Raw genomic sequence first — 17,144 nt, forward strand, 5'->3', positions numbered from 1 at the left:
TGAGATGTCTCTGAGATGAATCACCGTACAGCCTGGTGGCGGTCAACTGCGTTGCCGGCCGGCTTTGAACATAACTAGCATTCCTTTCACAGGAGTTTTACCTTCTAATACATCAGGGCTCAATAGAGAGAGAAGAACATTACTGTTCTGAGAACTCGGCCGTGGACAGATCAGCTTTGCATGCTTGTCAGGGACAGGAACGCCTGCACACACTCATAAGAACATCATTCCTGCAGAGGAAATCAAGGAGCCTAACGCATCTTTAAATTCATAGGGAACAAACACACTGGTCTGATGTGCACTTTATCTTTAAAAGGGCCTACTTGTTGCTAGGATGCAAAAATGAACCCAGTGGCAAGCAACAATTCAGCCTAGAGTTTAAACCTGCATTAGGATTCAAGGCTCTCGGGACAAAATCATCTCCTGGCGTATTTCGAACACACTGCTTCTCATTCCTGTGATCTTCTCCTTCCCTTAAATGCTTCCCCGCCCAGCCTTCACCCAGCTGGCTTGGCAGAGCAGAGAGAGGCAGGGTTTTCCTGTGTCCAGCATAACAACCCAGGCAAATTAAAATGAGCATGGAGGTGGGGGGATAAGAGATGAAAGGCACTTCCTTATTGGTACCCCAAGCAGGATCCATGCAGCAGAGGAATTGCTCCAGCCCAGCCCTGTCCTCCCACCTGGCTGATAATTACTCTGCAGTGCATGGCACCGGGATGGGCAGCGGCCTGGGCAAGTGCCAGTCAGGAATTTCTGCCGCTCTCACACAAAGGGGAGCATCAGAGATGGCAGCCTGAGGAGGCCTCTCCCTGGCACTGCCAAGCTGCCGGCTGAGCCAAGGGGGTTAACAGAAGCGGGGGGGCCGGCTCTGAGCCTGATGGACAGGAAGCTCTTTGGATAGCCGAGTGGCCCCTGAGCCCAGATGCGCTCTTCCATCTGTCCATCCATCCATCCACCCACCCATCGTATTCCCCCATCCAGCTATCTATCCATCCATCCGTCCAGCTCTTATCTATCCATCTATTGCACTCTCCCCAGCCTAGCTACCGATCCATCCATTGTACAATATGCCCCTCGACCTACCCGTCTGCCCAGCCAATCGCAGCGGGATAAAGGCTCTCCCTCCCTGGCCTTGCTGGTGCTCTGACATGAGCAGAGCTGCCCCTTTGTCTGCCCCCCACTCTGCTGGAACAGGAAGGGGAGCCAAGCAAGAGGAAGGACTCTAAGCCCCGGGGTTGCTCATGCCATTTTGGGGCTGCGCTCTCCCATGGGGAGTGCGGGCCTAGAAGGGAACAGGACAGTCGGCTTTGGAGGGAAGCTTGTGCTGAGGCACCAACAGGAGGTGACGGTGAAGGACAGCCCTTCCTCCCCGGTGCAGGGCTGGCCTACCCCAGGGCGACTCCTTTCCCCTACACTGCGACCTCTGCAAGGCAGGGCCTGTCTCTCGCTGGGCTTGAGCAGCGCCTGGTAACACAACACATGGTAAAGTGAATGGGCCTGCCTGGCGCTGGGGAGAACCAGGAGTAACTCCCCTGCAACCCATGGAGTCATGTCAGCACGAGCGGTCCAATCGCGCCGTGCCGTCTCCCACCCACAAGCAAGTGCTGACCCATGCAGTGCCATCAGGCCTTTTGCCCAGCTGTTCGGTAACAGCGCCCGAGGAGCCCATCGCCCTGCTGAACCCAGACAATGCTTCCATCCCACCAGACCGGCCCCCGTCACGTTTGCACAAGCGTCCCCAGCTGTCTGGTGGGTACGTCCAGCTCTCTGCAGGGCAAGTGCCCCCCTGTCCTGTGGGGAGTGATTCACGGGTGGAATCGGCTGCTACAAGTACAAAGGGACATGGGAAGCGACAAGATGCCACGCTGCAGCGGGCACCTGGCAGCTCACAGGTAGTGAGCACCTGTCCCCTGCCAGAGAGCAGAGAACTGCAAAGGGGACACGGAAAGAGGATGCTGGTCTGTAGACGCTAATGACAAAACCCAGCCTGCCTCCGCCCGACCATTAGCATCTCAATGGGGAAACCAGAGGGCTGGGCAAAGGACGGGAGCGCTGTATGCTCCCAACAGCTGGTTACGTGCACTGGCTGGGAGACCATGGTGTCCCCCGCACCCCGCGCTGCTCCCTCCTGCTTAACGGCATGTTTCACCGCGGGGCTGGCTGCACCGCCCGGGGAAAAATAAACCGAAAGAGCCGCATCTGCCCAGGAAGGTGCGGGCTGGAAAGCAGAGAGCTCTGCTGCTGTAGGGGAGCACCCCCCGGCTTCCCCATCCTGGAGAGCCCTTCCCCAGCCCAGCATTGCCTCCCTCATTGCTAATGGGGTCCTGCGGGCTGGCGGGGGGCCATGTTCCATAAGAACGGCCAGGCTGGGTCAGACCAATGGTCCATCTAGCCCAGTGTCCTGTCTTCTGACAGTGGGCAGTGCCAGGGGCTTCAAAGAGAATGAACAGAACAGGGCAATTTACTGAGTGGTCCATCCCCTGTCGTCCAGGCCCAGCTTCTGGCAGTCAGAGAGGTCTAGGGACACCCAGAGCATGGGGTTGCGTCCCTGACCATTTGGCTAATAGCCATTGATGGACCTGTCCTCCAGGAACTGATCTAGTTCACTTTTTAACCCTGTTATAGTCTTGGCCTTCACAATCTCCCCTGCAAGGAGTTCCACAGGTTGACTGTGCGTTGTGTGAAGAAATACTTCGTTTTGCTTGTTTTAAACGGGCTGCCTGTTCGTTTCATGGGGTGACCCCTAGTTCTTGTTATGTGAAAGGGTAAATAACACTTCTCTGTTCACTTTCTTCACACCAGTCATGATTTTATAGCCCTCTGCCCTATCCCCTCTCAGTCGTCTCTTTTCCACACTGAACAGTCCCAGTCATTTAATCTTGCCCCATACAGAAGCCGTTCCAGACCCTGAATCATTTTGGTTGCCCTTCCCTGTACCTTTTCCAGTTTATAATTATATATCTTTTCTGAGATGGGCGACCAGAACGACACACAGGATTGAAGGTGTGGCTGTACCACGGATTTATATAGCGGCATTAGGATATTTTCTGTCCTATTAGCTATCCCATTCCTAATGTTCGCAAGTCACATTGTTCGCTTTTTTGACTAATGCTGCACATTGAGTGGCTGTTTTCAGAGAACGATCCACAGTGACTCCAAGCTCTCTCTGCTGAGCGGTAACCGCTAATTTAGACCCCAGCACTTTATATGTAGAGTTGGGATGATGTTTTCCAATGTGCATTACTTTGCATTTATGAACATTGAATTTCATCTGCCATTTTGTCGCCCAGTTGGATGAGATCCTTTTGTAACTTTTCACAGTCAGCTTTGGACTTAACTATCTTGAGTAATTTTTTGGGCTGTCAAATAATTAAAAAAATAATTGCAATTAAATTTAAAAAATAGTTGCAATTAATCACACGGCTAAACAATAACAGAATACCAATTTAAATTTAGCATGGAAGCATGTCCTCTGGAATGGTGGGTGAAGCATGAAGGGGCATACGAATGCTTAGCAGATCTGGCCTGTAAATACCTTGCAATGCCCTCTACAGTGGTGCCTGTTCTCATTTTCAGGTGACTTTATAAATAAGAAGCGGGCAGCATTATCCCCCGTAAATGTAAACAAACTTGTTTGTCTGAGCGATTGGCTGAACAAGAAGTAGGACTGAGTGGACTTTCTAGGCTCTAAAGTTTTACATTGTTTTATGTTTGAGTCCAGTTATTTTTGTACATAATTCTACATTTGTAAGTTACGCTTTCACGATAAAGAGATCGCACTGCAGTACTTGTATGAGGTGAACTGAAGAATATTATTTCTGTTGTTTACCTTTTTCACAGTGCAAATATTTGTCACCAGAAATAAATAGAAAATGAGCACTGCACACTTTGCATTTTGTGTTGCAATTGAAATCATTACATTTGAAAATGTAGAAAACATCAAAAAATATGTATAATAAATGTAAACTGGTATTCGATTATTGTTTAACAGTGCAATGAAAACTGCGATTAATTGTAACTATTTTTTTAATTTAGTGACTTTGTTCTGTGTTAATCGCTTGAGTTAACTGAGATTCATTGACAGTCCTTGTAATTTTGTATCATCTGCAAATTTTGGCACCTCACTGTTTACCCCTTTTTCCAGGTCATTTATGAATATGTTGAACCTCAATGGTCCCAGTACAGACCCCTGGGGGACACCACTATTCATCTCTCTCTCCATCCTGAAAACTGACCATTTAGTCCTACCCTTTGTTTTCTATCTTTTAACCAGTTACTGTTCCATAAGAAGACCTTCCCTCTTATCCCATGTTATGTTAATAGAGACTCAGTTCTCTCCTCCCATTCGCCAGCATCTGGATCTCCCTCTCTCCCCATTTGCTGTTGTGTGGATCCCCTCCCACCCCATTCACCTCACGTGGATCCCTCTCCCCTCCCCTCCACAGGGTAAGTACCAGCACAGAGCCAGCCCAGTGATGTCCAAGTGAAACCAACTGTCCCATTCCCAGTCTCTACAAATATACAACTAAAAGGAGGAGATGCAGAGGCAGTACGGTCCAGCACACCAGGATGGGCTGAGACTCTGAACATCTATTCCCTGCTCTGCTACTGACCTGCTGGATGACTGTGGGCAAGTCACTGAACCCCTCTGTGCCTCAGTTTCCCCATCTGTAACATGAGAATAAGAACACCCACTTGATGCGGGACAGCACTGAAAGTGCATGCCCAGGAATTAACCTCTTTCATTCCAAGGTCTCCGAGCGCTTTCCGCACATACGCTGACGCTTCTCACCTCTCACTGGCTGTAGGGCTTATCCCATGTGTGCCTCGGGGGGGTACCTGAGACACAGGAGCGGGGAAGCCCAAGTCCTCCCAGCCCTTTGCAGAGCAGCTTCGTTACCGTTATTAATTAGTAGCCTGGGGAGGAGTGGCACTCTGGGTTTGTTTTGTCAATCGGAACATTAAGAAGGTAATACAGCCGCGCTTGGGAGGGGGATCATTAATCTCCTATTAAAATCCCTCCACTTGTTTGAAATGTCGGGATTGGAAAGCACGTCTCTTTCACGGGCCGCTTCCCCTGCTAATGAAACCATTCCGCCGGCAGGGCTCTCTGCGCCGAGTCGCTCTGAACCCCTCTGGGCGACGCGGAGGCGGGCGGCATTGGGGCTGTGCAGCCGCCAGGCCCCCACTAGGGCAATGGGGGAGGGCCCATCCCTCGCCCGTGAGCGGACGCAAAGCAGGAGCAGCCTCACAAGGGCTGATGGAGCAATGGTGGCGTTCAGAGGAGAATCAGGCTGAGTAGGGAGGGGTAGGGGGGCTGTAAGATCTCTGGGGCAGGGACTCTTTGTTCTGGGTTAATGCAGCACCTCGCAAAATGAGGTGCTTGGCCATGACTGCGGCTGTTCAGTGCTATTGTAATACACCTAATAAATAAAGTACAGCGCCTAGCACAATTTCGTGCTGGTCCACGATTAGTGATGTTACGGGCTACCGTAACACACCTAATAAACAATGTACAATGCCCATTACAGCGGGGTGCTGGTCCATGACTGAGGCTGTTCGGGGTGCTACCATAATACACCTAATAAATAGCTAGATGGCATTTGCTGTCGATGGGTAACACTGTGACCCCCCACATGGGTGCCAGGGAGTCAGGGAGAATCCCCAACCCCAATGCCACCCTGCACAGCAGGGAGCTAGTACCCTGTGAGTGCCAAGAGGGGAGATGTGAGTGTCACCAGCTGCATCAAGCCAGCCCAGAGGGAGGGGGGTTGTGACCCTGCTCCTTCCCACTGCCGCCCGGGGCTGGGGGTGATCCCATGCTGCATCCTTACAAAGCCTGGCTCCCCGCAGGCATCCTCCAGCTGCTGGAGCTGCAGCACTGGCTTTCAATGCCCCCTGCAGTGGGCAGAGACGGCTCGCCCCCACCCCCACCCCCACCCCCACCGGCCCTGCTGGCTGACTCAACAGGCCCACGAGGACACAGTCACAGAGCCAGCATCCCACACTCAGCGGGGTCACCCGCCAACTGTTCGGGGGGCACTACCCGCCCCGGAGCCAAACCCACCCGGCCCAAGGTACCTGGCTCCTCACAAGGTAAGGGCTGGTGAGAAGCAGCAGTAACTGGCTTGCATGTTTGCTGGTCTGTCATCACTAGCCCTCCATTCCCCAGCCCCACCTGGAGGGGGCGCCTTGGGGCTAATCACTGGGAGTGAAATAACCAGATCCCCCGTGGCCATAGGGTTGGATTAGGGCAGGATCAGCCACCTGTCAACCTTGCCGTTTAACAAGGGGTGGGCGGGGAGCTTTGTTCATTCCAGTCCCCATCTGATCTGCGTGGAATGCCAGGGGCTCTCTGCACCAGTTAGGGGGCCAGCTCCCGTGTCCTGGCCAAATTCCAACCCATCTGATTCAATCTGCCCTTCCTTAAATGCCCCCTAGCAGCTCCAGTGGGCTTGTCCTAACTGCCTGCTCTCAACTCCCCAGAAGTGTTGCTGTGCGCTGTGACACAGCTGCCATGCTCCACTCCAGAGGCAGCTGCATTTCAGTGGTGGACAAAGCAATTCCTATAGCTATAGAGCCCGACTGCAGCTAGCCGCCCCCCACCACTGATATGGGGTGCACAAAGATGGGGCAGAGTGCACAGGGTGCAAGGGGCTGGGTGCCAAAGGTGGGTAAATTCTCTGTGCCCTACCCTCAAGGGTGTTGTGCTGTTATGCACTGCCTAGGCGAGGCGCTCAGATACAATGGTGATGGGCAGGATATGAGAACCAGGCCAGAATCCACCACTGGAAATTCTGGCTGAGTCAACCGCAATCCCCCCAGTGGACTCTGGCTGCAGGACACCCCCGTACCAGCGCAGCTGAGCCAAGAACACACTCCAGCCATGCTGTCCCCCACAGGTACGATCCCACCCACTCCCGTCCCAGGGAGAGAGGAGCTGCCTCCGGGGAGCTCACCCCGTGCTGAGCGCCACTCGCTGGCTGCCCGTCAATGCTTCGGGACCCTGTGTTCTACCCAGTGACCCCGCTCTCCACGGTGGACATCAATGATCTCGCACATGCTTCCCTCTTCCCCTCCCCAGCATCGCTCCCTGGTTTTGGTGGGGTCCCTCCTGATTTACGCCAAAGGGGAGCAGGGAATTGGTCCCCTCCAAGGGCCTCGCGTGTGCCCGCTCCACCGAGAGCTCTCTGCCCTGCAGAGCGCAGCGATCTTCCCGCGGCTGAGGGCATGGAGGGGACGTCCTGCCAGCTGGCCCGGCGCCTCCCTGCAGAGACAGAAACACCACTGCGCACCTGCCACTGGTCAATTTGGGCCCAAGCTCCGGGAGATCGGAGGGATTTTCAAGGCTGTGGGGTTGGGAGTGGTGCAGGGACACACCCGCTGTGGGAGAGAATGCCATCCTGGGGGCCTCCTCCTACATGGCACAGTCCCTGACAGTCTTCCCAGGCCCCCCCACTGCCTGCAACACCCCCAGTTTCTCTGACGAGCTGAGCCCGCCCCAACCAAACCCAGGTGCGCTCTCACAGAACCCACCCTTCACCTGGCCGCTCCCTCCTCCGGACCTTCTGTACCTGGGACAGTACGGGCCGCCTCTGAGCTGCGGTGTGGGAGGCTGACCCACCGTCCCCCTCTTGCCCTACTCCAGCCCCAGTGCGCACACGCACGCATGGACACACACAAGGTATGTGCACGCACACCCCAGCACACGCCAATCACCTCCCTGGCTTACATGAACACGTGATCAATCCATCCTTTAACACCAGCGAACGGGCCCCTGTCTCCATGTGTCGGCCATCAGGATAGGTGACTCTTATTCTCTAGGCTCCCCATGTACCCCAGACGCCGCCTGTATCCCCCACCTTCTCTTCCCCCGTTCCGTCTTGTTCTCCATGCCTCCCACTCCCCTCGCTCAGGTATGGAGCTGCTCCCCCACTCCCGGCCAGCCCAGCGCCCTCCCCCACCTCCTTCCAATCCACCCCCAACTAGGATCCTTCCCACACGCCACACATCCCTCCACACCCTCCCTTATCTAGACGGGCCTCCTGTGGCTGCCCTGCAAAGCTCCACATGGTCCAGCCCTGTCCACTGAACCAACCCCCACCCCACATCTGGCTAACCTGCCCGTCCCCTGGCCTGGCCAGCACCAGGTCTCAGGGGTTTGCTCACCAGCTGAGACCTGAAAACTGCTCCCATCTCCCTTGCCCACAGTTCCTTCCAGCACTGATCAGGGAATGGGGGGCAAGGGCTGTTTTGCCCTGAGTGGATGGATCAGCCCTCCAGGGTCAATGGGAACCGGCACAGGGCCGTAGGTTTCCAAGGGCATTCATCACTCAGACGTGCTGTCAACGGCTCTGATCCAGCACCCACTGGAGCCACCAGAGAGTCAATCAAACTGGGCCTGTGTAAGCCACACTGGCACAGTCTTTGTCCCTGCCTAGTGACTGATCCACATGACAGGATAAAAGCCTACTAGTGCTACTGGCTAACAGAGAAGCTCCTTCAGCTGAACGGAATGGGGGAATGGGGGGCAAGGGCTGTTTTGCCCTGCATGGATGGATCAGCCCTCCAGGGTCAATGGGAACCGGCACATGGCCGTAGGTTTCCAAGGGCATTCATCGCTCAGACGTGCTGTCGACGGCTCTGATCCAGCCACCTAACCTGAATCCATCCGGCTTTCTGGGGTTGGAAACTTTCAGCAGAACGGAGGCTGGATGTGCACAGAGGAGGAGATTTCTGCCTAGTGTTGTAACTGATGCTAAACTGTCAGCTTCTAAAGATTATCTGCTGGGATGGTATCAATATAGAAAAAAGAAAAAATCAAGCTGATTTCAGCAGCCGGCCACCAAGTTTATAGCACATCTCCATCTACTGGTCTTAAAAATTCACGGTGCTGCTCCATGCAGCCAGAAGCACCGTCCGCTCTTAGCGTCTGGAAGAGGAAAAGGGTCATTTTCCCAGCCAATGACTCCTACAAACAACCTCCATGCAATTCTCTCTCCCCTTTTCCAACGGGCCAGGCTCTAAATCAGCTCCCCTGCTCCGAAACGCTCTCGGGAGGCAGGAACCTGAAGTAGAGAGGAGGGACGCGTAATATTTTAAAGGCAAGCGGCAGGGTTGAAAGACCGCGGCTGTGTTTCCGGTCGAGGAGAGCACAGGCCACTGACAGCCCCTGCTTTACGATGCTCCCGCTTGATAAACCCAGCAGGTCAGGTTATTTCACGCAGGCCACACCATCACCCTGCGAGATCAAAGCCAGGACCGGAGCTACGCCCCAGCCCCGCAACCGATTCGAAGCCCAGTGGCACTGCTGGGCTTTTGATGAGGCCCCGGGGTTGCAAATAAGGAATCAAACCCAACACCTCCCCACACACCCAGCCCCGTAGCAGCTTGCTGGGACGGTGCGGCCACAGTGGCCCCGGGCGTGGGAATCTGTGGATAACTGATGACAAGCAGAGCTGGTTTACGAGGCCCCCAGAACTGGCAGCCACGGGGGATTCCCCAGTTTGTGGCAGGGTCTTTAACCTCCCCTGGGACGGTCTGCCAGGCCTGCTGCTGCCTGTGTGCTCACATCGGCACTGCAATCCAGGGCCCAATTCACTTCAGGCAGACGGAGTGAATTCGAGCCAGGGCTAGGTCGACATCCAATCCACTCTGGCACTGGGCCCACACCCTCCCCACACAGCGCGACTGGGTCATGAGAGGGGAGATCAAAGAGATCGGCCAACACCCCAGGCAGAAGAACATGGGGCGGAGGAGTGGGGGAGCAGGGTCAGAGCAAGGGCCCTCCACCTGGGGGAGCTACTGCTCTTCCAACAGCCCGGGAGGGGAGGGGGTCACAGCCACCGTCCCCGTCCCCCATTCCTAGAGGGGGAGAGTCCCGTCTGCTCTCCATCAGGCTGCTGACTTCCCATACTTGGATAGCCTCTGCCCGCCAAGCTAACAGATAATGAAGTAAAGGGTGGAGCATTTAATGCACCCCAGCCGGACCTTCTCCCCTCCTCCCAACCCCCAGCCCCAGTGAAGCAGGAGGAGGAGACTGCTGGGGATGAAGGGTGCCCCCCATGGCAGACCCCACCCCATCTGGCACTAAGCAGATTTCATGCATCTGGCTCCATCGATTGACGCCGGAGCCGTGATCAATACGGAGTCTATGAAACACGAATGAAACCTCCGCCAGAGGGCCCCAGACACAATGGAGCTGCAATGCAAAGGCAGGAGCCAAACGTGGGCAGAGTATGTATTATGCTGGAATCACTTTGCTCTAATTAGTTATCTTTCATGTTACTGCAGCAACCTTAAATAGTTTATCATTTATTTGCTCTCAGAAGGGCAGGTAAGTGGCATTAACAGAAGCCGAAACACTGGGCTGCGTTTAGCTACAGGTCAGGCTCTAGGCATACTTCGGCTGCATCCTGCGCCTTTCATCTCAGGCTTTCTCCAGAGGTGGGTAGATATTACCAAGGGGGAAACTGAGGCACACAACCGCCAAGTGACTGGTCATGCTGTGAGTCACTGGCAGATGGGAAAAGAGTCCTCACTCCCAGTCCAACGCTCCCTTCCATGTCAGTGCAAAGTATTAGTCAATGGAAAGGCCAGGTCACCAGTGACCTCATCACACGTTCAAGGGGTTCCACACCCTTTGAGACAACTCATCTCTGTGCCCTTTTGAGGTCCATGTTCTCCTTGAGTCGTGCCCCAATCCTGCCAAGTGCCTGCCAAGCCAACGACACCTTCCAGGATTCCTACAGCTCCCCAGTGAACAAGGCTTTCCCGGGCTTTTCAGCTTCCTTTCCAGTGTAAATGACTCGGGCAGCTTTACCCCTCCGACTCCCGCACCTCCGGGGTTCACACCCACATGGCCTCGCTCCAAACCCTTGTTCTGGATGGAGACACAAAGAGCTGACCTTACTCAGGGTCTCCAGGGCTGCTGGCTCTGTGGTAAGACATTTGCAAAAGCCAGTCTCAAAACAGCCCATTTGCTTATCAAAGCCAAATTGTTCAAAGGCTGCAGAATAGGAAAGGGGTGGGGGGGGGGGTGGAGGGTGTCAAGTTGTTACTAAGGCACTAAATTAAAAAAGGAACAGAGGAGAAGGGCCCTGATTAGCGGCAAACTGACCTTGGCAGCAAATCCAAGTAATTGGCGAGAAAGGGCTTATAAATTATGAGCTTTCAGCACCTGCATTCCCCAGCTCTCCGGAAGCCAAAAGCCAGTGCAGGTACTGAGACCTTCATGCGTCCATCAGAGGACAGAGCACGACGGGGCAGTGACTCACAAGGAAGCTCAGCACTCTCGACAGCAGGTGGGCCCTGATCCTGCGCATGGCACACCTCCCACTGCTGCAGGATCCGACCCCAGAAGCTTCTGACGTATTGCAAGTCACTGAAGGCCGGATTCAAAGTCTGGTGAAGTGGATGGGGATCTCTGGAGGGGCCCAGAGCAGGCTCTACGAGTGAGGAGTTGCTGGACAAATAGGTGTGCTTCATGCACCTGTCTGTCAGCATGTCTGGTTACCTCTGCAAAGTAGCAGGGAGTTCGCTGCACCCTCTTGGAAGGAGGCTGGGCTGCACAGAGGTGAAGGAGGCGCAATGCTGTCTGGTAATGAAAGTCGGGGGCAGAAGGCTTAAGGCTCAGGTGCGGCTTGGAAAATCCTCCCAGCCTACACACCTGGGATGAGCACTTTTAACAGGCTCTTAAAACATCGCAGGCTCGTTTCCCATCACTGGCCGGTAAGTAGGGTCAACACCCAGGCTGGGGAGCCTTCACGACAGCTTGGCAAGGCTGAACCCTGGGGGACAGGATCCGATCTACAGCTAGCCCCCCATTGAGACCGATTGCTCTAGGGATGCAGCGTGAAGACCTCCATGGCGTATCAATGCTGGCAGCTGGATTTCCCGGCATCAGAGCATCACACCCTCATCTGCTGCCGGGCATACCGTCCAGAAGGAACTGCAGACTCCCCCGCATCAAGGGCCATTCCAGGACTTGCCTAGCAAGGGTTACAAAAAGACTCTGCCCTCCAGACAGATCAACCATGGCCCCTGATCACTGCAGGCTAGAGACACTGTGCATACGTGTCCCTTCCTCTATTCCCTCCCTCGAGCAGGGATGCTTAGCTCTGTATCCCATCCCATGTCCTCAGCTCCTACATGTGGGACCTGCCCCCCACTTCACTTTCCAGCATAGCACGTCAGAGTTGAATGGTATTGCCTAGTTCTAATGTCCCCAACTCCCTGCTTTTACTGTGTGACATTTTAGGGGGCAAAGAGGTTGGCTGAAAGCCCCACATTTTGATTGTCTAGATGTTCAGATACTGCAGAGTCGGGTGCTGACAGATACACAGATAGATCAGCTAAAGCTTATTATTTATTATTATGCTGCTCAGATACGAAGAGACATTAAATATAGACAGACTCACCACTGAAATTCCTGACCTCAGGTAGAAAGAACCCCTGTGGATCTTAAAACACTGACGTCATTTTTCACCTTTTATGCTGTTTGTTTACCTTGCCCTTCACAGGGTTTGGCCTGAGGAACTGGAGGGGGGGGATTTCACTCACTGTTTCTAATCAGTTTGACTTTCTGGCTCTCCAGTGCTTGCACCAGGGACTTGGGGAAAACCAGGCCGGGGGGGGTGGGATTTCTGTTGGTATGAACTTTTGTCAAAATATAAACACCTAAAGCTGGGAAGCAGCGCTGTGACCTGATCTTTATTTGCTTGTGGAAGGGGTGCAGGCCAGGCTCAGTGATAGCCATGGTAACCTGTGCTCTGCCGGGGTCTGACTCCGAAGACAAATGGTGACTTTCCAACTGATTTCCCTGGGCTCATGCCTGAGAGATACTAAGCCCCCCCAGCTCCTGGCACTTGTGCTCACATAACATGACACAATGCAACCTTGAATGGGATGGGGAAGAAGTCCTTTTCCCCACACGTCCCCCTCCCTATCAAGTAGATTAATATCTAATGAACGCGTGCATTTAGCAGCCTGCTCCTCAGAGTTACAGACTGGAGGCCAAATTCTCTGCTGGCGTAAACTGGCACAGCTGCACTGACTTCAGTGGAATGGCACCGATCTACACCAACAGAGGATTTGGCTTGGGTTTTCCACGATCTCTCTATATGAAATAATAATAATAAAAACAACACTCCTTCTTCTACAAGACGCATCTCACTGAAGAAGGAGCATGGGAAATCAGACCACAATTCCAGCTTCAAATTTCAAGGTAGATTAATTACCCAACACCACTTTCCCCATCTTCACAATCACTGCCACAGACATTAATTAGCATCGCCAATATGTGCTGGTTCCACTTTCCTTATTACCTGCCCACAGCTGAAGTTCTGGCCCCTGTTTTCGGGTCATCGGTTCTAACTCACCATCTGCTCGCTATCAAGGGAAAGAGACAGCGTGCTGACTGGAAACGTGGGTAAAGAGCAGGGAATATGTCGCTTCCATTCGGCGCCTTTTAATCCTACATAATAATTTATTATTCATCGCTTTTCTAACGAGGTTCTCTGAATTGCTACCGTCCAACCACCAACAAACGTGACACGTGATTGTCCTCACCACTTTTTGGAAAAATGATTATCCAGACACCCAAATCTGATAAAGCAGGAGGGGAAAAAAAACCAAACCACCTCTTCCCCATCACACAAGCCTGCCAGCTGCCAATCACGTGGATTGCAAACACTGTTACCTGTTGTTCCTAAAGATCAAAGCCAATAAAACACAGCCCAGGAAATAAAACTTACAAGCAACTTGTCTGGAAGACAATGGGGAAAGCATTCAAGGCACTTAAGGGATGCTAAACAAAGTTACCGCGGCTCAGCATCCAGGATAAACCCTTGCTCTGCACATCAAGGATTTTTACAGCTCTGTCGGGAAAGGATGTGGAGAACACCCAGCCCTGCTGGTTAAAGCATCTAGTCCCTTCGTTTATTTCTACTAATTGACTTGATTCCAAGAAGTTGTTTAAAAATCTGCTTATCTATCATCAGCATCCCTGCCTTCCAGTGGAAGAGAGAAGGGGGGAGGGGAGCGTTTCCACTAAAGCGTCACTAAAGCTGGGGGGGTTTAAGTCCCGTTTCCATTAGTCAGCAACTCCAGGAGCCTCAGGGCTCACGGTAAGTGCACCGCAAAGGCAACGCGGAACCCCACTTCCTCAGAACCGACGCCACAGTGCGGCGGGCGCCAGGGCAAGCCAGGACTCCAGTTACTCCGTCCACACACATCAGAGTCGGGGCGTGTGTGTGTGTGGGGGGGGGCGATTATGGCCAAAGAACGACCGCGATGAGCCCAGCAGTGAACATCTAGGGTACCCTGGGGCGCGGGCAGGGCCCCACATTAGCCAGGCTCAGCAGAACAGCGCTAATGGATAAATCCAGCCCTGCCACCTCTGCCTGGGAGCCGCGGGAGGGGGGGGGAGTAAATAACCCACCCAAAACCGCAGCGAGGAGAACACCGAAAGCTGCCCTTGCGAGGGGAGCTGTCTGCACCCACAGAGCACGGTGCACCCATTGCATCCCTGCCAAATCACACGGGGGGGGGGGGGTTCAGCAGCTCGCAGTCGTGCAGCCAGCCACTCCTCTGCTGACTGTTACCTTGCTCAGCAAAAGGGCACCACCCAGCAGGTCGATAATCCCTAATGGCAGCAAACGGCTTCACAGCATGGCATGCCCACACTTCAATACATTACAGGGCTCAGGGAGCGATCTGAATGCAACTCGGGGAAAGTGACCATTTTCCGTAAGACTGCAGACAGGGGGAGGAGGGGGAGAGGGGAAAGACCTCCAGAGACAGGATGTACAGACAAACAAACAAACAAAAGCCAACAATCCGTCACCCCCCTGCCCCGCCCCCGAACAGGGAGCTACCAGCCCCCGCCAGGGCTGCAAAGACTGTGCATTTGATTGCATTGGTCTGCAGGATAAAGCTGTGAGATAATAGCAGATAAAGACTTGGATCTTTATCCTAAATCCATCGCCGTATTAAGAAAGCAGGAGACATGGACAGTTTATATATATATTTTTAAGCTCTCCCCCCCCGCTCTCCCCCCCCCCGCGGGGAGCCCCACATTAGAAGCGCAATCTGTCCGGGCTCAACTCTAATCCTTGCCCTTTCCCTGGGGGGCAGGAGGAGATGGGACGAGGCAGAGCGAGGGGCAGGAACGGGGGCAACAGGCTGGGGGCAGCCTAGAGCCCAAGCAAAGCTGGGGGAAGGAGGCAGAGCGGAATGAAAGCAGCCCCTTCCCCTGGCCGGGGGGGAGCGAAGGGGGGGCGGAGGATTGGAAGAGGCAGTGGGGTGGGGGGTCTGGAGGTGCAGGGAGGCATAGAGAGGTGCAGCAGAGGGGGCAGCGGGTTCGGGGGGCTGGAGGGGAGGGAGGGCTGGGGGTTGCAGGGAGGCATAGAGGGATGCCTCGGAGGAGTGGAGGGGGCAGTGGGGCTCGGGGGTTGCAGGGAAGGGGGTGCAGGAAGGCACAGAAGAGTGCAGTGGGGCTCAGGGGGCCGGGGGAGCCCCCACCCCACAGTCCCCGCGCGGGCGAGCTCTTACCGTGGGCCAGCAGCGCTCCGAGGCAGCAGAGCAGGGCGGCGGGCCCCGGGGCCATGGCTGTCGGTGGGGTGCGCGGCGAGGTGCGGGATCCACCCCCGCGGTGCGGGACAAACAAATCCAGCCACGTGCGGTCCGGCCGGGGCGCCCAGCTCAAGGGGGCGGGGGGGAGGGGGCACCACTGGCGGCTACTGCCCTGCGCCTCCCTCTTACCTACCCCCACCCCCGCAGGGCGCCCTGAGCCCCGGGCACCCAAGGGTGCTGCGCGGGGAGCGCAAAGCCCTAACGCAGGAGGGGAGGGACCCGCTCAGCAAAGGGGGGTCCCCGGTAGGGGGGCAAAGGGGGCACTTTCACACCCCCCCCACAGGCAGGAGGGTCCGAGAGGAGCGGGCACTTGTATCCCCCCTCCCCGATCTGCTAAGAGGGTGCTAGGTGCCCCCCGCGGCTGGAAGAGCGAAATCTCCAGGGGTTTATTCCAGTGCCAGGGCGCGAACTCTGCCCCAGCGCCCCGGCGGCAGCAGCAGCAGCAGGAGAAAGAAGCAAACGCGGCTCACGGATCCGTCCGGCCTGGCGAAGTTCCGGGACGAAGTTTGGGGAGGCGGGCGGGCAGCAGCCTCCGGCGGAGCGAGCCGGGCAAGCTCCGCTCTCCGCCCGGCCCTCGGTCCCTCTGCGCCTCCCGCGGCCGCGGGGCGGGGAGACAGCGCCGGGCTCCGCAGGGGGCGGCGGGGGGGGGGGGGGCGCTGGGCCCCCGGGCAGCCCCCCTGCCCCGCAATGCGCGCCAACTTTTCCAGCAATGCAAAATGCAAAGCTTGCCCCCCCACCCCCCCACTCAGGTCCGCCGCCGGCCCGGGCGCAGCCCGTCCCGCGGGCGCGGGGCTGGCCGGGGTGCGGGAGCCGGAGCTGCCCGGGCTGGAGCCGCCGCGGCGGCAGCTGGTGTGTGCGGTGCAGGCGAGGCGATGCCAGCACACGCCGGCGGAGGGGGGGCGGCGATTCCCCCAATGCAAAGGGCGGGGGCGGGGGGGGGGAGCTCAGGGAGGGGCCAGGCCAAGCTCCCCCCACCCCCAGCAGTTGCAATCCCCGGATCCTCTCTCCGGCAGCTGCACGGCGAGGACGAGCCGCTCTCCGGAGCCTGCGAGGCGATTCAGCGCCAGAGCGACTCCCCCCCCGCCGCCCCCATCTCCCCGCTCCCCCCCCCCATCCCTGCCAGGTTTCCCCGATCACGTGGTTTCCCCGGAGCTGCCTCATTCCCCCCCCTCCCCCCCAGCTCCTGCTCCAGGTCTCCGCGCTGCGATCCCAGCCCGGTTGCAAGCCCAGGGCGCGAGGCGAGAGCCCCCCCCCCCCCGCTCAGCGCCGCCCGGCCCCCCGGGGCTGCTGTCCGTGCCCAGGATGCACCGTGCGCAGGGCATCCCCCCCCCCCCCCCCAACACATACTGCGGGGGGCAGCTGTGCACGGGCCCCGGAGCACTGCGGGCCATGTCCTCCCTGCTGCGACGGAGAGGCGGGGGTGCGACGTGCCCGCTGCAGGGTGCAGAGCCTGGGGCCCCTTCCCCGGGCCCTGCACCTCGCACCCGCGTGGAGAGGAACCGCTGGGGTTC

General features: G+C 56.2%; 1 protein-coding gene across 1 annotated transcript in view; it reads right to left on the bottom strand.

The window, feature by feature from the left end:
• The window catches only part of TMEM132E (transmembrane protein 132E), a 238,849-nt gene extending 222,570 nt beyond the window's left edge, over window positions 1–16,279 (bottom strand). The window contains exon 1 of the mRNA XM_048824438.2: window positions 15,553–16,279. Within this exon, the coding sequence (XP_048680395.2) occupies window positions 15,553–15,607 (55 nt within the window). The 5' untranslated portion in view covers window positions 15,608–16,279. The remainder of the gene's footprint in view (window positions 1–15,552) is intronic.
• Window positions 16,280–17,144: the final 865 nt, after the last annotated feature.

The sequence above is a fragment of the Caretta caretta genome, chromosome 17 (genome assembly GCF_965140235.1).
Source record: "Caretta caretta isolate rCarCar2 chromosome 17, rCarCar1.hap1, whole genome shotgun sequence".
Classification (NCBI taxonomy): domain Eukaryota; kingdom Metazoa; phylum Chordata; order Testudines; family Cheloniidae; genus Caretta; species Caretta caretta.